Below are 23,977 nucleotides of genomic sequence, written 5' to 3' on the forward strand. Positions count from 1 at the left end.
AGGAGATGGGGTTACGTGTGTGTGTTGTGTCAGGAGAGCTTTATTTGTTCCTCTATGATGGCAACGTGTCCAGCCCTCCTCCCCTTTCCTGGACGGGCATGAGAGGGGTCTTTGAGTCGCGCCACGCTGCCCAGCCCAGCGACCATTTGGTAACCCGCCATGGTGTTGGCTCACAGGCTGGTGTTGGTGCCCACCATTCCCCCTGGCATTGCAAAACCAGCTGCGCTGGCAGTGGCAGAACAACCAGGCCGGAACGTACCAGACCCACTAACACACTCAAGGCCTGATAGAGAGGCTAAATAGAGAGAGAGAGAGAGAGAGAGAGAGAGAGAGAGAGAGAGAGAGAGAGAGAGAGAGAGAGAGAGAGAGAGAGAGAGAGAGAGAGAGGGGGCAGGGAGAGGGGGGAGAGAGAGAGAGAGAGAGAGAGAGAGAGAGAGAGAGAGCGCAGGGAGAGGAAGTGGAATGAAAGAATCAGAGGATACAGACAGACGTGGTGTGATCAGAATCAGAATCAACTTTATTCACTAAGTACATTTACACATACTCAGAATTGTACTGTACTTGGTGATATGGTGCTGCTAGTGATACACAACATTTAGAGACAGAATACAGACAATGGAGTTTAAACAAACGTTACAAACACTATATATACAAAAGTATGTGGACACCCCTTCAAATGAGTGGATTCTTTGATTTCAGCCGCACCCGTTGCTGACAGGTGTATAAAATCGAGCACACCGCCATGCAATCTCCATAGACAAACATTGACAGTAGGATGGCCTTACTGAAAACCTCAGTGTCTTTTAACGTGGCACCGTCATAGGAAGCCACCTTTCCAACAAGTCAGTTCGTCACATTTCTGCCTTGGTCCACTTTAAGTGCTGTTATTGTGAAGTGGAAACGTCTAGGAGCAACAACGGCTCAGCCGCGAAGGCCACACAAGCTCACAGAATGGGACCGCTGAGTGCTGAAGCGAGTAGCGTAACACTCACTGCTCGGGTGCAACACTCACTACCGAGTTCCAAATTGCCTCTGGAAGCAACGTCAGCACAAGAACTGTTCGTCAGGGGCTTCATGAAATGGGTTTCTATGGCCAAGCAGCCGCACGCAAGCCTAAGATCCCCATGCACAATGCCAGGCGTCGACTGGAGTGGTGTAAAGCTCGCCGCCATTGGACTCTGGAGCAGTGGAAACGCGTTCTCTGGAGTGATGAATCACGCTTCACCATCTGGCAGTCCGACGGATCAATCTGGGTTTGGCGGATGCCAGGAGAACACTACCTGCCCCAATGCATAGTGCCAACTGTGCAGTGAAGGGAAATCTTAACGCAACAGCATACAATGACATTCTAGATGATTCTGTTGTTCCAACTTTGTGGCAACAGTTTGGGGAAGGCACTTTCCTGTTTCAGCATGACAATGCCCCCGTGCACAAAGCGAGGTCGATACAGAAATTGTTTGTCGAGATCGGTGTGGAAGAACTTGACTGGCCTGCACAGAGCCTTGATCTCAACCCCATCAAACACCTTTGGGATGAATTGGAATGCAGACTGTGAGCCAGGCCTAATCGCCCAACATCAGTGTCCAACCTCACTAATGCTCTTGTGGCTGAATGGGAGCAAGTCCACGCAGCAATGTTCCAACAGTTAGTGGAAAACCTTCCCAGAAGAGTGGAGGCTGTTATAGCAGCAAAGGGGGGACCAACTCCATATTAATGCCCATGATTTTGGAATGAGTGTGTATGTTTCAGATGTTTCCCACTAGCCATAGTGCAGCCCGTTGAATGTTCCTCTCAGAGCCACTTAATGAGACATGGTGACTGAGACCTCCTCCATTTAATTAAAACCATGATTCACTCACTCCTTCACGGCCACCATGCAGTCTACAGCCCTGAGTCTACACTCTATAGCCTGGTCCCAGACCTGTTGCTGCTCTCTCGATAACCTCTCCTAGACAGACTGCGTAAACATAAATGGCACCGTATATCTGTCATGACACAATGGGATGCGTGAGACAACAAGCAGCATTAGTTATGGTGCTAATGCAGACTTGGAAAAAATCACGATTTTGCAGGTGTTAGCATCTATTGAATTTTGGAAGGTGCGGGAACATGTGGCCCATAGACTTGCCCGTAACTTGCAGAGAAGGAGGGTGGAGCTCTTCGTTCCAGTTCCAATCCTCATTATACGTATGGACCTATAACTTCATCGAGCATCTGACCAATTACGCAAGACTTTAGTTCTGGGTTAGCCGAGAAAACTCTCCTGTGGTCATTATAGCGCCTGTGGTCATTATAGCGCCTGTGGTCATTATAGTCTGGTCCCAGACCTGTTTGAGATGTCTTGCCAACACCTATGTTCTTCTTCACAGACAATAGGAGTTGACAAGACAACACAAGCAAATCTGGAACCAGTCTAAGTCTCCACTTCTGTACCCTAACAGTCCTGCTTTGGTGTTGTTGGTCTCAAGGTAGCAGACTGCAGACGGCGTCGCCACAAGCTGTTACCCACTCTAATGACTAAATCAATGTGCTGCTCCATGCTCCCAGCACATAGACCAGGGGCTCGGGACTAAACTGAGCACTCACCCGAAAAGAAACGGCTACTGGGCAACAAATTCTCTCTTTGTCTAACACACACACACACACACACACACACACACACACACACACACACACACACACACACACACACACACACACACACACACACACACACACACACACACACACACACACACACACACACACACACACACTTATTTCTTCTCTGAAACAAATTGACAACAACAAAGGAAGGACCAATATGTTCAGACACGTACGTAGCTGACACACACACACCTCGCTGGCTCTTCTGGCCCTCTGAAGGTAAATATTAGCCGTGAGTCTGTCTGACAGGCTGAGCAGCACTTCACATCATCGACGGACCATGCTGTCACCACCCAGAAATGATCCAGCACCCTCCTCTATCCCTCTCTCCAACACACAGCCGCTAATAATGCCCAAATGTGGTTAACTTCCCGTGTTAACCCGCAGTTAACCTGCTAACCACCCAGTGACTAAAACATAACAACCAAATCAATATTTATCGGCAGGAGGCAGCGTGATTACATTCACATCCCTCTTAGTCTGACGTTCCAGCAACCGCCCAGTAACAGAGAACAGAAGAGGTTTGCTGAGATCAACAGAACCCAGTCAGACTGGTTAATGTGCCTTTCAATCAGAGTCAAGCCCTCTAACGGTTTACGATACGTGGCAACCAGATGTTGATGTGTAGAAAACGGTCCTTAAGCAGACATTTTCCATCATTAACATCCCCCTTCCATATCCACCTCCTATCAGGGAGGACATTATTGTTTGGGGTTGAGAGAAACCCCTGAACATCTGTGAGCCCCTCGTCTGTTAAATAGAGAGGTCTGCCCCATTAGACACAGCACCTTTCACTCAACTATTTACAGTGTGTGTGTGTGTGTGTGTGTGTGTGTGTGTGTGTGTGTGTGTGTGTGTGTGTGTGTGTGTGTGTGTGTGTTTATGCCCTGTTACAGCTGTATCCAAAGAACACACACTCCCACTCGGTTCTTCTGTCTCTCTACCACCTCCTTTACTCAATCACACCTACACACTCCCACTCTCTTCTTCTGTCTCTCTACCTCCTTTACTCAATCACACCTACACACTCCCACTCTCTTCTTCTGTCTCTCTACCTCCTTTACTCAATCACACCTACACACTCCCACTCTCTTCTTCTGTCTCTCTACCTCCTTTCCTCAATCACACCTACACACTCCCACTCTCTTCTTCTGTCTCTCTACCTCCTTTACTCAATCACACCTACACACTCCCACTCTCTTCTTCTGTCTCTCTACCACCTTTCCTCAATCACACCTACACACTCCCACTCGGTTCTTCTCTCTACCTCCTTTACTCAATCACACCTACACACTCCCACTCTCTTCTTCTGTCTCTCTACCACCTTTACTCAATCACACCTACACACTCCCACTCGGTTCTTCTGTCTCTCTACCTCCTTTACTCAATCACACCTACACACTCCCACTCTCTTCTTCTGTCTCTCTACCACCTCCTTTACTCAATCACACCTACACACTCCCACTCTCTTCTTCTGTCTCTCTACCTCCTTTACTCAATCACACCTACACACTCCCACTCTCTTCTTCTGTCTCTCTACCACCTCCTTTACTCAATCACACCTACACACTCCCACTCTTATGAGAGTTCCTTCCAAAAACCTACTAAGGCTTTATTAGGTATCTGTCCTTTATCACCATTTGGGCCACACAGCTTGGTTTCACCAGGCAAGGAGAATGTGTCTCTCTCACAGTAGTACAAATCATAAAGACATAAAAGACTGCTGATACCACTGAGAGACGACTGGTCTTCTCTGTGGTTTCTGAGGGGGAGGCTGACTTCATTTTTCCCATACGCAGTACTACCAGTAAACGTGTTGTGTGTAACTGTGTGTGTCTGTGTCTGTGTGTGTGTGTGTGTGTGTGTGTGTGTGTGTGTGTGTGTGTGTGTGTGTGTGTGTGTGTGTGTGTGTGTGTGTGTGTGTGTGTGTGTGTGTGCACCCCCTGCTGCTGAGAGGCCTCTTACTTGAGGCCCATGATCAGATTATCAGAGGCACAGGAAGTAAGGGGGGGAAGTGGGGGCTCTCTCTCACTTTCTAGAAGACTATCTGTCTATTGTCGCCCATATACATGAGTCTGTGTTTGTTGTTCTGTGCTAAAGAATGTCTATAGCTGTTAATTACTTAATGACTGCATTATCAGAGCACGTGTGTGTGTGTGTGTGTGTGTGTGTGTGTGTGTGTGTGTGTGTGTGTGTGTGTGTGTGTGTGTGTGTGTGTGTGTGTGTGTGTAGCTGTCAGTAACCCAGTGGCAGTCCCCTGTAATGAAGTCCAGACTCTCCAACACATGGCTATCAACCTCACGGCTGCCTGGCCAAAAGTCCAGACGGAACACAGTCATGGGCCCTGAACCGAAGCACCACAGGCCAACGAAATATACAGCATAAATAGGGAACAGTTCACTGTGTGTGGACAGAGCCACAATGTCATGGTCCTTCCCCATCCTTCATGCCCCTCCGGGATGTTTGATCCAAGGCCTTGGGAGTCAAGCTGCTGAGGAAAACAACAATCCCACTCAGATCACACCAACAGGACATCCGGGATATGCTTCCACAATACAGACTCACAGGCAGAGGAGAGAGCAAGGATACAGGACAATGGGGTTGGGAGAGGGTGAGAGAGACAGGCGGAGAGAGAGAGAGAGAGAGAGAGAGAGAGAGAGAGAGAGAGAGAGAGAGAGAGAGAGAGTGGGAGAAGAGTGAGGGAGAAGAGAAAGAGTAGCGAGAGAGAGAGCCCACTGGATAGCTCTTCTGACAACAACCCCACACCCACTGAGGACACACAAAAGCCAGAGATTGTGCTCCTCATTGACTCTAATGGGAAATACATTGATGAGAGGAAACTTTTTCCAAAACACCAAGTGGCTAAACTCTGGTGTCCCAACACCTGGCGTGCCCTGGAGCTGTTGTTAGAGGACCGACTATGGTCCCCGAGCCACATCATAATAGTCACAGGCACAAACGACCTGAGAGCCCAGCAGGAAAGGGTGGCCACAGCATTCAAGGGAGTGTTTGAAAAAGCCTCTTCCCCAACGCACAAGTGGTTATCTCCACCTGCTACCACGAAAAGACTTTCACCCTGCCACCACACTGTGGGTGAATGCAAGCACTTCCTGGGACTGTGCCTCAAAACCAAATGTTTACCTGGCTCATCACTCCACCTTGGACTTGAAGAGCCTTTATGACCAGGTCCACCTCTCCAAGGCAGAAATCCCCACCTTTGCCAGGACCCTGAAGGACATCACCCTCAACCGCAGCCCCAGCACCTCATACAGGAGCAACAGAGAAACGGACGCCCCGCCCAGACCAGCGAGACACTCTCCCTGAACTGTGAAACCTAAACCACACGAAAACAACACTAGACATTATGGAACGCAAAGCTTTACCTAACTCATCCTGGAATATACAAGGTCTGAGGTCAGCTGCCTTTGGCCTAAAGAGCAGGAACCCAGACTTCATGAAAGAAATTGGAAATACAGACATTGTTATCCTACAAGAAACATGGTATAGAGGACACGGACCCACTGGTTGCCCTGTAGGTTACAGAGAGCTGGTAGTCCCATCCACCAAACTACCAGGTGTGAAACAGGGAAGAGACTTGGTATAGTGCAGATCTAACCCACTCTATTAAATTTGTCAAAACAGAAACATTTAACATCTGGCTAGAAATTAATAAGAAAATGATCTCAACAGAGAAAAATGTCCTCATGTGTGCTACCTATATCCCCCCAATAGAATCCCCATAGTTTAACGATGACAGCTTCCCCATCCTAGAGGGGGAGATCAACCATTTCCAGGCCCAGGGACATGTACTAGTCTGTGGCGACCTAAATGCCAGAACTGGATAAGAACCTGACACTCTTAGCACACAGGGGGACAAACACCTACATGGAGGTGACAGCATTCCCTCCCAAATATGTCCCTCTAGACACAACAATGACAGAAAAAAGGAAAAAAAAAACGTGTCACAACTCCTGCAGCTCTGTCGCACGCAGGGTCTGTACATAGTCAATGGTAGGCTTTAAGGGGACTTTTACAGTAGGTACACCTACAGCTCATCCCTTGGCAGTGATACTGTAGATTACTTTATCACTGACCTCAACCCAGAGTCTCTCAGACCGTTCACAGTCAGTCCACTGACACCCCTATCAGATCACAGCAAAATCACAGTCTACTTGAATAGAGCAATACTCAATCATGAGGCATCAAAGCCAAAGGAACTGAGTAATATTAAGAAATGCTATAGATGGAAGGAAAGTAGTGTAGAAACCTACACATTTTTTTTTGGCAACAACAAAACATTTCACTGTAATAGTGAAGGTGTAAACTTGGCAGTAGAAAACCTAAACAGTATATTTGACCTCTCAGCTTCCCTATGAAATCTAAAAATGTCAAGCAGACAACCTAAGAAAATGAACAACAATGACAAATGGTTTGATGAAGAATGCAAAAACCTAAGAAATATATTGAGAAACCTATCCAACCAAAAACATAGAGACCCAGAAAACCTGAGCCTACGCCTTCACTATGGTGAATCCCTAAAACAATACAGAAATACACTACGGAAAAAGAAGGAACAGCACTTCAGAAATCAGTTCAATGTAATTGAAGAATCCATAGCATCTAACCACTTCTGGGAAAATTGGGACACACTAAATAAACAACAACAACACGAAGAGTTATCTATCCAAAACGGAGATGTATGAGTAAACCAGTCGTCCAATTCTTTTGAATCTATAACAAAGAACAAACAGCAAGAAAATACTGTACATGATCAAATACAAATCTTAGAATCAACTGTTAAAGACTACCAAAAACCCACTGGACTCTCCAATTACATTGAATGAACTACAGGACAAAACACAAACCCTCCAACCCTAACAGGTCGGTGGTGTTGATGGTATCCTAAATTAAATGATCAAATATACAGACCACAAATTCCAATTGGCTACACTTAAACATCATCCTCAGCTCTGGCATGTTCCCCAGTATTTGGAACCGAGGACTGATCACCCCAATCCACAAAAGTAGAGACAAATTTGACCCCAATAACTACTGTGGGATATGGGTCAACAGCAACCTTAGGAAAATCCTCTGCATTATCATTAACAGCAGACTTGTACATTTCCTCAGTGAAAACAATGTACTGAGCAAATGTAATTTACCAAATTACCGTTCGACAGACCACATATTCACCCTACAAACCCTAATTGACAAACAAACCAAAACAAAGGCAAAGTCTTCTCATGCTTTGTTGATTTCAAAAAAGCATTTCACTCAATTTGGAATGAGGGTCTGCTATACAAATTGATGGAAAGCGGTGTTGGGGAAAAAACATACAATATTATAAAATCCATGTACACAAACAACAAGTGTGCGGTTAAAATTGGCAAAAAACACACATTCCTTTCCAGAGGGCTGTGGGGTGAAACAGGGATGCAGCTTGAGCCCCACCCTCTTCACCATATATATATATCAACGAATTGGCGAGGGCACTAGAACAGTCTACAGCACCGGGCCTCACCCTACTAGAATCTGAAGTCAAATGTCTACTATTTGCTGATGATCTGGTGCTTCTGTCCCCAACCTAGGAGGACCTACAGCAGCACCTAGATCTTCTGCACAGATTCTGCCAGACCTGGGCCCTGACAGTAAATCTCAGTATGACCAAAATAATGGTGTTCCAAAAAAGTCCAGCTGCCAGGACCACAAATACAAATTCCATCTAGACACCATTGTCCTAGATCAAACAAAAACCTATACATACCTCTGCCTAAATATCAACACCACAGATAACTTCCACAAGGATGTGAATGATCTAAGAGACGAGGCAAGAAGAGCCTTCTGTGCCATCAAAAGGAACATAAAACTCAACATCCCAATTAGGATCTGTCTAAAAATACTTAAATCCGTTATCGAACCCATTGCCTTCTATGGTTGTGAGGTCGCACCAACCAAGAATTCACAAAATGGGACAAACACCCAATTGAGACTCTGCATGCAGAATTCGCCAAAAATATACTTTGTGTACAATGCAAAACCCCAAATAATGCATGTAGAGCAGAATTAGGACTACATGCGCTAGTAATCAAACTCACGAAAAGAGCTGTTCAATTCTACAACCACCTAAAGGGAAGTGATGCCCACACATTCCACCACAAAACCATCACCTACAGAGAGATGAACCTAGAGAAAAGTCCCCTAAACCAGCTGGTTCTGGGGCTCTGTTCACAAACACAAACTGACCCCACAGAGCCCCAGGATACAAACTCATTTAGACCCGACCAAATTATGAGAAAGCAAAAACATTACTATTTGAAAAAACAGAATAAATTAGAATGCTATCTGGCCCTAAACAGAGAGTTCACAGTGGCAGAATACCTGACCACTGTGACTGTCCCTAAATGTAGAAAATCCTTGACTATGTACAGACTCCGTGAGCATAGCCTTGCTATTGAGAGAGGCCGCCATAGGCAGACCTGGCTCTCGAGCGATGACTGGCTATGTGCACACTGCCCACAGAATGAGGTAGAAACTGAGCACCACTTCCTAACCTGCCAATGGTATGACCACATTAGAGTCACATATTTCCCACAGATTATAGACCCACAACAAATTTGAAAACAAATCAAACATTGATAAACTTCCATATCTGTTGGGCGAAATACCGCAGTGTGCAGTCATAGCAGCAAGATGTGACCTGTTGCCATGAGAAAAGGGCAACCAGTGGAGCTCAAATAACATTGTAACCTCAACCTATAATCATCTGTTTATGCATTTCCCCTTTCATACTTCAACCACTTGCACATTGTTACAACACTGTACGAAGCCAATAATAGAACATTTGAAATGTATATATTATTTTATAACTTTTGTGAGTGTAATGTTTACTAATGTATCCCTTGTTAATTTCCCTTTTGTTTATTGTCTATTCCATTTGCTTTGGCAATGTAAACATGTTTCCCATGCCAATAAAGCCAATTTAATTGAATTTTGAGAGAGAGAGAGAGAGAATCTTGTTTTATCACTCTAGGTCATCTCTTCTCTGTTCAGGATAACATCATAAGCTTTTATGCTGGAGAATTCCACAGAAACTGTGACAAGAATTCTAGAATTCCCACAAAAGGGATAAAAGCCATTGAATTCCAATGCACAAAGGGAGACACTGTAGAGCTCTAGAATGTAAGTCAATGATTCTATCATCAAAATCCAGTGATTATGGATGAGGTAACCACAGTCTGCAAATCAGCCGTCTTCCCCAAAGTATCAGTTCCACCTTACATTACTGTCCCGGGGTAGCAAGCAGTAAGGAATTTTGAGTTTCCCAAATAAATTCCACCGGCTGCTTTGGCCATCTCGTTCTTTCCCAAGTCTTTTCCGCAAAACTCCATCTGACTGCCTCATACACCCTTTTCCCCCCTCCCCTAGCTCTCTTTGAGGTCCGTCGCTATGGAAATCTTCCCCAAAAATTCAGCTGGGTTCCAAATTAGGTCAGTGAGCCATGTCACTGTCCATGCTCGGCTGCTCTAGTCTGGACACACTGGTGCATTATGGGGGATGTGAAACGTGAGTGTGTGACTGAGGCCAGAGTGCACAACCAGGTCACCAGTCACACACAGCCAAGAAAATACACTGAACAGAGCCCCAGTATAAACACGTGCACAAACACACACAGAGACAGTCATGCCCAGTCTCTCCAAAATACCCCCTGGCACCTCTCACCCAAAGAATACTGACTAAACTAAACATCCATATTAGCTGCTGTTGCTCCTTTGGTCCCAGTCCTAATGCCTTTATAAGGCTGCCTGCAGTGGAAGGCAACCTCACACAGACACTGAATGATCTATCAGAGGCACAAATGTTCAACTGAGCTCAACTGACAATGACTCAAGCTGGATCTGTCTCTTTGAAGAACACTTTCACTGGAGTGTTTCCAGTGTGTGTGCATGTTTGCAGCCGTGCACGCATGCGAGCAAGTGTGTGTGTGTGTGTGCATGTGAGTGTGTTGAGCCCACAGTGAGACACCCAGATGAGGAGTCTCTCTCCACTGTCTGGTTTAGAGGTCGTGACCTCAAAGGGCCTGTAAAGGAGGTGAGAGTTTGCACAGGGGGGCGAGACAGGATTCCCAGGCAGTCTAACATTCCGGAACCAGAGGAACGCTCCTCGGACTTCCGTGTGCCGTGAACTGTTATGGGAAGACCAGAGGAGTTCAGTCTGTCATGTTCTTAGTGTGTATTGTGTGTGTGTGAGTGTGGGGAGGGGAGGTCAAGAGGGAGATAAATAAACACAATTACACACTGAAATGTCAGACATTGTCCGTTATTCACCTAAGCAATGGGCAGGAACCAGACAGAACAGTTTTAGGCTACTGGAATAGTGTGCAGTTTGGTTCACCTGCCGTTGATGGGGCAACCTCAGATCAGGTTTCATTTGCCAGACCACTATTAATGTCAATCCCTGGTCTCACCCATATAATCGCTTCCTAATCCCAGACACACAACCCCACTACCATTAAACACACCACACATCTACTCCACCACCACTGACACACACACACACACACACACACACACACACCATCTTACACAGGGCTTTCTCTCATATGTCAGACATGGATTCTTCAAAACAATGACATGCAACATTTTCTGATGTCCCCTCTTCTAAAACGATAGGTCCATGCATGCCTCTACCCCTATGCCTGGGAGAGGCTCCCTATAGCAACCCCCTCAGCCTTTTGTCTTTGTGGAACTACAGAATGTCGCGGGGGAGTCATGCATCACCGCTGGAAAGCATTTCTCCACATGCCCTAGTATCTGTGTGCGCACTAACGCACATATACTGGGACAGTCTCCCCGGTGCTGTTTGGTTAACGGAATAGGGATGACACGCATTCCGGTGCAGTAGGCTAGTGATGAGAGCCCCGTCGCGGGTGTAGCCTACATCGATGACTCACAACCGAGGCCTCAGAAATTCCACCAAATGATGTGGAAGTACGGCGTGGCAATTTGAGTTTTACCCATTAGTACTTGGTTATTCTATAGTACAATGAATTTGCTGCTATCCCCCTTCCTTTCAACAAAATCCATTACCATCTTGTTCACTTTTCGGACACAACTTTGTATCAAAGGAGGGGAACGAATAAAGTATTAGTGCAGAATCCCCTTTAGCAATAATACGGTCACTTTGGCTGTGAAAAATCTACATGGTACAATACCCTGTTATTATTTACATCCCTATATTCCCTACTACCGCAAATAGAGACGTGGCCACATTGAAATAAAGCGTAGCCAATGTATTCAATATAATTGAGGTAATTAAATCACACTTTTTTTCTCTCATACGTCACTTACACATCATTCTTGTATCTCCCTTTCTAAAAAGTGTATTTTTGCCACCTCTCTGATCCTGGACCATGGCGTGGAACAGAAGCTGAAATGAAACACTTTCAGTCATGGGAGGAATTTAACAGAAATAATTTATCCTTACAGTAAACCTGTTGTAGGTCAATATTGAGGCATTTTGCTGTTTGTACAGTGCGATCATTGCGTGTCTGAAAGCAGGGCTCTTTGATTCATGGTACAGAGCCTCTACTGTACGGCCGCGGCCGAACTGTACCGTGGCAGAGGCACAGTGTCCACCTTCAGCCAAACTGACTGGAGGGAGACAAAAATAATCCATCCATCCATACCAGCGAAAACGCCCGCGACTACAGGCAATGCGTACCGCAATCTCAAAACACACATGTGCTCGTTTCCCGAGAGATTACTGACTCTGGCACAATAGCCTATACAATCAATTGCATAAACACAAAATCTATGTGATAGTGTTTGACCTAAAACAGGCAACTAATTATTTCCCAACCTCGGCGACACATGATGGAATTACGCGTCCGCCGGATAGATGGGTGTTACAACCTTGTAATTATTTATAAAATGCATGATTCAACACAGTCAACGAATACATCGATATCAACATGCCACAACAGAGTGGGCACTGGGCAGCAGTGAGGACGTCACAGATCAATGAACACATCACACACAACAAATTCGAGAGAGACAGAGATCCTACCTACCTGGTTGGAACATACTTTGGAAATAAAAGATGACCAGAATAAAAGATCCCAAACAAGTGGCGAGTACCATCCGGCATATTCTGCTCATCCTCATCAGCTCGAGCAGAGTCTGTTTCATGGCTGGCAGGGAATGACTGTGGCGGATTTTCTGTGTGGAGGTCGGTCGGTCTGAGCACCGGGGCTTGGCGTGCCGTTGTGGTACTGATGGTGATACTCACTGCAACTGTCCGCTACTCAATGAGCTCAATGCTTTCGCTCTGGACTGTACTATTCGTCCCTCCCTCCTAAACTACAGGGGAAGCAAGACAACGATTCTGCCACCCTTTTGCAACAGAAAATGAGCGCGCCCAAAGGCAATGAGCAAGGGAGACGAGTAAAACAAAACCGCTATCTCACGTCGCACGCTGAGAAATGAATGGTTTTATACCACATTGCTGTATATTTATGTTTGTATGTGTCTAAATATGTCTAAGTGTTTCACCCTTGTAATAAGATTATTCATGGAAAGATGCATTATCACCATCTGAGTGAGTAGCTGTGTAAGAGAAACTGTTAATTATAACAGATATTACATAACGTAGGCTATCGTACAAACCGGTGTTCTTGTATGAAAATGATTTGTGGATCAGTTTGTGAGTAAATTGCGCGCATATATAGATTAGATATATGATTCTTGTTCAAGTCCAGTGATGGGAACACCATATTTAGGTATTTTAATTGCACACAAATCAATTGAGTTAATAGAATTTCAGTCAAATAATGTTGTCAAATCAGGCTACTGAGAGTTATGAATTGAATATATGTGTACTACCTGCATATGACATGGCTAAAATTGACCCATTTTGCCCGTTGGACGTTGCCTTGCCAGTCTTGCAGAGGCCATAGAAGGATAGGGTATGCCAATGTGGTAATTCCCAGGGACCGAGTTTGGGAAACCCTGCCATAGAGTACCACAGTGTGAGTCATCATCAGTGGCGATTTTAGCATGTAAATCTTGGTGGGGCAAACAATTTTTTTTTAAACTAATTATGCATGCCAGCAAAGCCACAACACAACACTAAACAATATATTTATTGCACTAAAATGTTGACAAATGGTGTCCACAAACTGTTAGGACCTACATAAAGCTGTCCTAACAGCAGTCCCAACACCTTACAACTGCTACACCTGGCTATAAGCAGAGCATTGTCTGGCAGTGAAACAGTTCATTCAGCCTCATTTACTGCCTTTTTAAAAACATAGCTGATATGGCTGACTTGTTTAAACAAATGTGGTTTCTACTGACAATTGAGATGTACAAATTATGGCATAATGGGACGACGAGCGGATAAGAGGCAATCCGTAATTTAGATTAAGACATTCATGAGCGAGCTAGGACGGATATTGTCAATATAACAATTTGTTCAGCACTTTTGAAATGCACAGCGACAGAATTCAGAGCATGGGCCATTCTTACAGTATTCTCCCTGTACACAAAGTCAGAACCGTAGGATAAATAACGGGGGCATATAAGCAGACAATGAAAGCTCTTACAATATTCAGTGATTACATTTCTTTAAAACAGGCTATAGGCGACACGTGCATCACCAAGTCCGAACAGTAGGTGAAATTAAGAGGGGAAAAGGAACCAAGTTATTAGCGTGAGGCACATGGGCTACTAAGAGCTTACTACACAACATACACTTAGTATTACTTTCTTAGCTACAGTATACATATCTCCCTGGCATATTACATAATTTATGCAGCAGCATACAATACATTTTTGGACACACCTTGTTATGCTGTGTTCACTTTCTTCCAAACCACTCATTGTTGAATTTGAGATTTCCAACTTATTGTGTAATGTTTATGTCCAATGGCCAATTGAGCACCGATACGTTTGAGCTATAATCTCTCTTCCTTATTTATCTTCATATGACAAGGATTGAAAAGGATTTGCCAGTAGACTGTCAACTTGATTCATGATGACTGCTAGCTAAGATTTTGAAAGCATGATGTGGCCACATTTTATCTGTGTCCAATGACCTTGAGCCTTCTTGGATGGGAACTTTTAATATAACTCTATGGCAGCACCCAAAGGGCTACTTCGCGGTGAAGTAGTGTCCCCATGAGTGACAGAATACTGAGCCAATCACGGCGCAACCCTCTGTATTTTCTGCTGGCTTGCCCCACCACCACAGAACCACTGAGCTGCCTTATTCAAGAAAACAAAAGACTATGATATATATATTTTTACATTGTTTGCAAACTGATGTGACACATTAACACCAAAATAACATGCAAAACAGGCAACCCCCCACCCCCAAAAAATAACATTTATTATTTTTTTGCAAATAATGTGGGGCTTGTCTGAAAGAGATTTACATGGATATCAAAATGTCACGGCATGGTAAGCCTACATGAAACACAGCCCTTAAGTGTTTCTAAAATCCCCAATGTGAAAAATGAATGGTGGAAAAACGATTGGAACCATTTTCCTGTTTGACCGCTAGGTTTTATGGGTATTAGGACACCTTCACTGTGGATCTTTATTGAGCAAGTCCACAGTGGTCTATTCTAAAAACCAATAGAAATACCTTCTGAAAAGATCCCAAGCAAAGTGACAAATTTTAATCAAGGTATCGTTATGATTATAACGAGGACAATTGGAGACATAGCCGAATGGTATTCCTAATAACTTGTTCTGGGTGATATCAAATACATCTCCAGACAGACACTGTTCCGCTTTCCTTCTATTGATCTAATTATATTCTAATAGCGTTTGTAGACTGGTGTACTTTTCCTTATTGGTACATCAGTCTCAGAATGCTCAATGTGTCTGCATAAGGAATAAATAGCAAGGCTGTCTAGAGGACAAGCTGAACTGTAAGCAGTAATAAAAAATGTCTTCCTCAAGCAGAACTAAATCGTTAGTGAAGCATGCCTCTACAATGTTCCATGGGGTAGTACCAGTGATTATCTGCATAAAAGAGAGGTGCAGCACAAACTCATCCATGCGCACACACACGTGCTTACTCTGAATTAACATTTGTGTCTGAAGTGACGGATGTTAATAGCCTTATTAGGGGGGGGGTTCTCTATCATTCTAGGTGTTGCAGCCTTTTGCCCCGTCTCTCATCCCAATAGTATGAGAGACCTTACTAATGATCTCTGTGAATATTCACAGTGTTTAAGTCAGTCACTATGTCCTGCAGAACTGAGACAGAGAAAGACAAATAGAGATAGTGAGGGAGAGAAAAAGACAGTGAGAGAGATTGTAGTCTTAGGTTAATGTATCCCTGTGTGAACCACTTACTTTCATTAAAAATAAGAAATATTAATTAATAAAATTCTCTTAATTCTGAGTTTAATCTTGATCTGTTCATTACATTACGGCACTTAAAACCCTTCAGACCGTAGCTACAGAACCCTGCATAAAAGCATGAACTGTGTTTCTACAGTATTTAAATGCTTAATCAGGGCTTTATTGCTACTCAGCAGCCATTAAACCGAGTCAGTACAGTCACAGACTAATGAGTATTCATATGGACTGCAGAGTTCACAGCTGAAAGGTGTCAGAGGTGCCTCCGCAGGTTAATATCAAAGTTTGGTTCATTAATATGGCAAAACTAAGTAAAAAAAAAAAAAAAAAACATGTAAACAGGAAGTGACCCCAGTGTCTAGGGCCAGCAGCAGCGTCAGTCCCCGCCCACCTGTCAATCAGTCTCCGGACTCAGACGTCATTGGACAGTTGATAGCTGCCCGTCACGCAACAATGAAAATGTTCTGACAGGCTTCTCCCTGCTATCTGTACCGTTGCCTTGGGCAACAGTGATTGACAGCAGGGGGCTAACCTCAGCAGTTCCTTCTGACCATCATGGCGTCAGTGGCATGCTGAGTTACTGTCAGTTTGGTCAACACCTGAGGGAGAGACAATTAATAACCATTTAACACAGACTCAACATCCTTTCAAGAGAGAGAAAACGTTTGTGTGAAGTCCAGACATTTTCCAAACAAAAACCGACCCCACCCAGCACTACTGTTATAAAACCTGTGAGCCATATCACACTTCTCAAATCCCATCTTCCCTGCTCAGTTGGAAACTAAAGTTTTCTACAAACTCCATTAAACTGTCTATTGAAGTCTTAAGAAAGTTTTCAAAGTGTCAGGAGAGTGAAAAGCAGCCCACCAGGACATTGGGATGAGGGCTCCATCCTGTATTAGCTTATAGGAAATGTACTGTGTGTGATGTGGTTTGTAATGTAAGTCTATGAAAGATTCACACAGGGAGCATTAGCAGCAAGAAAATCAACAGATACAGTTGATCTGGGACTGCTGGACTTTTGATAATATACGGTGGCCATTTTGTGCCGGATTGTTCACCATACATTAGTTATTGCAATGGAGAGGAAACTGGCGTACTGACCTGGGCACAAACAGGGTGGAGTCCCACAGTGGTGTCCAGCTGCTGTTTGATCAGACCACACTTCAGAGCCACAGCAAAGCCCTTGATCACCTCTGCACTGGGCCCCATCACATGGAGACCTACCACACGCTCCTGTGGAGGTGACAGAACACACAATAATATACAGAAAACACACAAATATGCCTATACATGGTGGCAAAAGCTGAATGAACATGGTGAAGTGTTCCTCTTGTCACAGGCCGGCTCATAGCCTGTGGCAAAAATGAGGGGACATCAACAACAGGTATAGGCCAATTCAAAAAGTTATTTATTATAAAACAAAACTAACTCTACACAAAGAAAAAGGAATGAGGTGTGGAAATGTCATAATGTAAGGTGTATGTAGGATGCATGGATGCGTGAATATGTGTATGTGAACATGACTGAGTGGAAACTAAATAAACCAACAAAGGAACAAACAAAACATGATCATACCTGGAGGAGCAGGGAGAGAAAGCGATAGAGGTTAGTGGAGCAGTTTTATACCCTGAGCCCAGGTGGCTCCAATCACGCCAGCTCCAATCACTAATGACCCTCCTCTGCCTGCAGGAGGAACCGCCCCTGCACTGCAGAGGAGGAGCCGTGACACTCTAGAGCAGGGATGGGCAACTCCACTCCTCCGGGGCGTGACTGGTGTCATACTTTTGCCCCAGCTAACACACCTGACTCCAATAATTGGTTTAATCAGCTGTGTTTTCTAGGGATGGCCCCAGAGGACTGGAGTTGCCTATCCTTGCTTTAGAGGAAAGAGAATACCCTCAAAGAGAAAAGACATTTAAAGTCAAGCACTAAAATCCCAAACACATACAGTGAGGGAAAAAAGTATTTGATCCCCTGCTGATTTTGTACGTTTCCCACTGGCAAAGAAATGATCAGTCTATAATTTTAATGGTAGGTGTATTTGAACAGTGAGAGACAAAATAACAACAACAAAAATCCAGAAAAACGCATGTCAAAAATTTTATAAATTGATTTGCATTTTAATAAGGGAAATAAGTATTTGATCCCCTCTCAATCAGAAAGATTTCTGGCTCCCAGGTGTCTTTTATACAGGTAACGAGCTGAGATTAGGAGCACACTCTTAAAGGGAGTGCTCCTAACCTCAGTTTGTTACCTGTATAAAGGACACCTGTCCACAGAAGCAATCAATCAATCAGATTCTAAACTCTCCACCATCGCCAAGACCAAAGAGCCCGCCAAGGATGTCAGGGACAAGATTGTAGACCTACACAAGGCTGGAATGGGCTACAAGACCATCGCCAAGCAGCTTGGTGAGAAGGTGACAACATTTGGTGTGATTATTCCCAAATGGAAGAAACACAAAAGAACTGTCAATATCCCTCGGCCTGGGGCTCCATGCAAGATCTCACCTCGTGGAGTTGCAATGATCATGAGAACGGTGAGGAATCAGCCCAGAACTACACGGGAGGATCTTGTCAATGATCTCAAGGCAGCTGGGACCATAGTCACCAAGAAAACAATTGGTAACACACTACGCCGTGAAGGACTGAAATCCTGCAGCGCCCGCAAGGTCCCCCTGCTCAAGAAAGCGCATATACATGCCCGTCTGAAGTTTGCCAATGAACATCTGAATGATTCAGAGGACAACTGGTGAAAGTGTTGTAGTCAGATGAGACCAAAATGAAGCTCTTTGGCATCAACTCAACTCGCCGTGTTTGGAGGAGGAATGCTGCCTATGACCCCAAGAACACCATCTCCACCGTCAAACATGGAGGTGGAAACATTATGCTTTGGGGGTGTTTTTCTGCTAAGGGGACAGGACAACTTCACCGCATCAAAGAGACGATTGACGGGGCCATGTCCCGTCAAATCTTGGGTGAAAACCTCCTTCCCTCAGCCAGGCCATTGAAAATGGGTCGGGGATGGGTATTCCAGCATGACAATGACCCAAAACACATGGCTAAGGCAACAAAGGAGTGGCTCAAGAAAAAGCACATTAAGGTCCTGGAGTGGCCTAGCCAGTCTCCAGACCTTAATCCCATAGCAAATCTGTGGAGGCTAGCTATAGGTTCGAGTTGCCAAATGTCAGCCTCAACCTTAATGACTTGGAGAAGATCTGCAAAGAGGAGTGGGACAAAATCCCTCCTGAGATGTGTGCAAACCTGGTGGCCAACTACAAGAAACGTCTGACCTCGTTGACAATCACAAAGGGTTTTGCCACCACGTACTAAGTCATGTTTTGCAGAGGGGTCAAATACTTATTTCCCTCATTAAAATGCAAATCATTTTATAAAATTTTTGACATGGGTTTTTGTGGATTTTTTTTTGTTGTTAATCTGTCTCTCACTGTTCAAATAAACCTACCATAAAAATTATAGACTGATCATTTCTTTGTCAGTGGGCATACGTACAAAATCAGCAGGGGATCAAATACTTTTTTCCCTCACTGTACAGTTGAAGTCGGAAGTTTACATACACCTTAGCCAAATACATTTAAACTCAGTTTTTCACAATTCCTGATATTTAATCCAAGTAAAAACTCCCTGTCTTAAGTCAGTTAGGATCACCACTTTTATTTTAAGAATGTGAAATGTCAGAATAATAGAGAGAATGATTTATTTCAGCTTTTATTTCTTTTATCACATTCCCAGGTGGTCAGAAGTTTACATACACTCAATTAGTATTTGGTAGCGTTGCCTTTAAATTGTTTCATTTGGGTCAAATGTTTCGGGTAGCCTTCCACAAGCTTCCCACAATAAGTTGGGTGAATTTTCCTCCTGACAGAGCTGGTGTAACTGAGACAAGTTTGTAGGCATCCTTGCTCACACGTGTTTCTCAGTTCTTCCCACAAATTTTCTATAGGATTGAGGTCAGGGCTTTGTGATGGCCACTCCAATACCTTGACTTTGTTGTCCTTAAGCCATTTTGCCACAACTTTGGAAGTATGCTTGGGGTCATTGTCCATTTGGAAGACCCATTTGCGACCAAGCTTTAACTTCCTGACTGTCTTGAGATATTGCTTCAATATAGTCACATAATTTTTCTCCCTCATGATGCCATCTATTTTGTGAAGTGCACCAGTCCCTCTGGCAGCAAAACACCCCCACAACATGATGCTGCCACCCCCGTGCTTCAGGGTTGGGATGGTGTTCTTCGGCTTGCAAGCCTCCCCCTTTTTCCTCCAAACATAACGACGGCCATTATGGCCAAACAGTTCTATTTTTGTTTCATCAGACCAGAGGACATTTCTCCAAAAAGTACGATCTTTGTCCCCATGTGCAGTTGCAAATAGTAGTCTGTCTTTTTTATGGCGGTTTTTGAGCAGTGGCTTCTTGCTTGCTGAGCGGCCTTTCAATTTATGTCGATATAGGACTCATTTTTACTGTGGATATAGATCATTTTGTACCTGTTTCCTCTAGCATCTTCACAAGGTCCTTTGCTGTTGTTCTGGGATTGATTTGCACTTTTTGCACCAAAGTACGTTCATCTCTAGGAGACAGAACACGTCTCCTTCCTGAGCGGTATGAGGGCTGCGTGGTCCCATGGTGTTTATACTTGCATACTATAGTTTGTACAGATTAACGTGGTACCTTCAGACATTTGGAAATTGCTCCCAAGGATGAACCAGACTTGTGTGGAGGTCTATAATTGTTTTTCTGAGGTCTTGGCTGATTTATTTTGATTTTCCCATGATGTCAAGCAAAGAGGCACTGAGTTTGAAGGTAGGCCTTGAAATACATCCACAGGTACACCTCCAATTGACTCCAATTATGTAAATTAGCCTGTCAGAAGCTTCTAAAGCTATTACATAATTTTCTGGAATTTTCCAAGCTGTTTAAAGGTACAAGTCAACTTAGTGTATGTAAACTTCTGACCCCCTGGAATTGTGATACAGTGAATTATAAGTGAGATAATCAGTATCTAAAAACAATTGTTGGAAAAATGACTTGTGTCATGCATAAAGTAGATGTCCTAACCGACTTGCCAAAACTATAGTTTGTTAACAAGACATTTGTGGAGTGGTTGAAAAACGAGTTTTAATGACTCCAACCTAAGTGTATGTAAACTTCCGACCTCAACTGTATGTTCAGGTATTGTGCCCTGTCCCCCGTGGCGATGACGAGTGTCTCTGCTGTGTGATATGTCCTCCTCCCGTTGACATCTTGTCGCCTGATTGGATAACAGCCACAGAGTGACATGACATCACTGACCAGGGCCGTTACTATCGAAATCCCATGAGGAAACACAGAGAATCCTTGTTTGAAGTCCCATATCCAAACTGCTTCCTCATGCTTAGCTGTACACTACACCCACCACCACCCTGTCCAACTGTCCAGACCTCCCTCTACTCCCATTATTCTCACCTGTCCAGAAGCCCCTCCCCCTTGCTGATCTGTACAGTGTGTGGCTCCTGTATCTCTCCATGGGCGTTCAGGTAGGTGACATCACTGTCCCTCAGCTCCCTCCTCAGCTCAAAGCTCACAGACTTCACATGTTGATGTACCGTCTCCACCATATCACCCTAGCCATGGGACACTACAGGCCATAATAACACATAGCAACAGACCATATGAACACATAGCAATGCACACATCTAATCAACCACTAGCATTTAAACTCTGGATAGGACGCAAATAACTAAAGATAACATTTGACGGAATGATAACTAACACACACATTCAATATTGATTCAATGGAACAAAATACATATCTAGACTATAATAGAACTGATGCACTGTAACTGATGCCCTCTCCCTCTCCAACTCTCACCCTGTTTCTCAAACTTACAGCCGTACTTCCGGGCATCCTGGATGGCTTTTCCCAGCAGAGAGGCTTGGTGCAGGAGGTTCCAGGGAATACTGCCCACGTTCACACTGGAACCAGCAAGACTTGGCGGACAGCGAAAGTCAATAACGGCTCAGAAAATGATTGAGCAAGAAATGGCATTATGTAATGAAGTAATAGACAATATGGTGAAAACACTGTCTGCATCACATTTACATTTACATTTTAGTCATTTAGCAGATGCTCTTATCCAGAGAGACTTACAAATTGGTGCATTCACCTATAATATCCAGTGGAACAACCACTTTACAATAGTGCATCTAAATCTTTTAAGGGGGGGGTTAGAAGGATTACTTTATCCTATCCCAGGTATTCCTTGAAGAGGTGGGGTTTCAGGTGTCTCCGGAAGGTGGTGATTGACTCCGCTGTCCTGGCGTCGTGAGGGAGCTTGTTCCACCATTGGGGTGCCAGAGCAGCGAACAGTTTTGACTGGGCTGAGCGGGAACTGTGCTTCCTCAGAGGTAGGGAGGCGAGCAGGCCAGAGGTGGATGAACGGAGTGCCCTTGTTTGGGTAGTGCCTTTAGGAGTGGGAGCCACCAAGTCAAGGACCAGCACCCTCCTCCCAAAGCCAGCAGCGTCATGAAAGAGAAAAGGGGAAAAAGAAAGGGGGAATACAGATAGAGAAGTGGGTGCGGGTAAAGAGAGGTGTCAGTCAGATAAAGTAAAATCCCAAATCCTCTCACTGTCAAGTTCCTTCCTCTCATTTTCACTTATCTCTGGATTTCGGAATATAACAGCTCATATCATTTGCATAAAATCTATTTATATGATAATTATCACAGTATGCTTGGGCACACTGTGAGCATTGGCCAGATCAGATGACTGCTGGTTAAACGAGTTAGTGTGTGTAGGCTGGCTCACAGCCAATTGGGGTTAACACAGCTTTATGCAGGTTGACTACATGTAGAGATAGGGAATATCTGACCTTTGAAGAGGGTTGCAAATCCCAGAAAGGAGAAAAAGAGATTCAAACGGACATATAGGGATCTCATAGCGTTTAGCCATACCCTTATCCTACTCCTCCTCTGTTCCTCTGGTGATGTAGAGATGAATCCAGGCCCTGCAGTACCTAGCTCCACTCCTATTCCCCATGCGCTCTCTTCTGTAACCGTAATAGCCTTGGTTTCATGCATGTTAAAATTAGAAGCCTTCTCCCTAAGTTTGTTTTATTCACTGCTTTAGCACACTCTGCCAACCCGGATGTCCTAGCCGTGTCTGAATCCTGGCTTAGGAAGTCCACCAAAAATCTTCATCCCTAACTACAACATTTTCAGACAAGATAGAACGGCCAAAGGGGGCAGTGTTGCAATCTACTGCAGAGATAGCCTGCAGAGTTCTGTCCTACTATCCAGGTCTGTACCTAAACAATTTGAACTTCTACTTTTAAAAATCCATCTCTCTAAAAACAAGTCTCTCACCATTGCTGCCTGCTATAGACCACCCTCTGCCCCAGCTGTGCTCTGGACACCATATGTGAACTGATTGCCCCCCATCTATCTTCAGAGCTCGTGCTGCTAGGTGACCTAAATGGGGACATGCTTAACACCCCAGCCATCCTACAATCTAAGCTTGATGCCCTCAATCTCACACAAATTATCAATGAACCTACCAGGTACCACCCCAAAGCCATAAACACGGACACCCTCATAGATATCATCCTAACCAACTTGCCCTCTAAATATACCTCTGCTGTTTTCAACCAAGATCTCAGTGATCACTGCCTCATTGCCTGCATCCGTAATGGGTCAGCGGTCAAACAACCTCCACTCATCACTGTCAAACGCTCCCTGAAAAATTTCAGCGAGCAAGCCTTTCTAATAGACCTGGCCCGGGTATCCTGGAAGGATATTGACCTCATCCCGTCAGTAGAGGATGCCTGGTTATTTTTTTTAAATGCCTTCCTCACCATCTTAAATAAGCATGCCCCATTCAAGAAATTTAGAACCAGGAACAGATATAGCCCTTGGTTCTCTCCAGACCTGACTGCCCTTAACCAACACAAAAACATCCTG

At 44.4% G+C, this 23,977-nt stretch overlaps 1 protein-coding gene and 1 long non-coding RNA gene across 4 annotated transcripts in view; both read right to left on the bottom strand.

Annotated features, from left to right (window-relative positions):
* The window catches only part of LOC106576221 (carbohydrate sulfotransferase 11), an 80,412-nt gene extending 67,443 nt beyond the window's left edge, over positions 1-12,969 (bottom strand). Inside the window, exon 1 of one of the 2 annotated variants that reach the window (XM_014153261.2) lies at positions 12,716-12,969. In XM_014153261.2, the coding sequence (XP_014008736.1) occupies positions 12,716-12,833 (118 nt within the window). In that variant the 5' untranslated portion in view covers positions 12,834-12,969. The remainder of the gene's footprint in view (positions 1-12,715) is intronic. The other variant, XM_014153262.2, reaches the window with a different exon arrangement.
* Positions 12,970-14,931: 1,962 nt separating this feature from the next.
* Positions 14,932-23,174, bottom strand: LOC106576222 (uncharacterized). 2 transcript variants are annotated; one of them, XR_001321910.2, is made up of 4 exons: positions 21,891-23,174; positions 21,485-21,656; positions 17,121-17,252; positions 14,932-16,615 (listed from the first exon to the last, which is right to left on the bottom strand). It is a non-coding gene; the product is annotated as an uncharacterized lncRNA (long non-coding RNA). The 2 variants fall into 2 exon arrangements; XR_001321909.2 differs by having other exon boundaries at positions 21,909-23,165.
* Between the last annotated feature and the right edge of the window lie 803 nt (positions 23,175-23,977).

This window comes from Salmo salar, chromosome ssa17, assembly GCF_905237065.1.
Source record: "Salmo salar chromosome ssa17, Ssal_v3.1, whole genome shotgun sequence".
NCBI classification, from domain to species: Eukaryota; Metazoa; Chordata; class Actinopteri; order Salmoniformes; family Salmonidae; genus Salmo; species Salmo salar.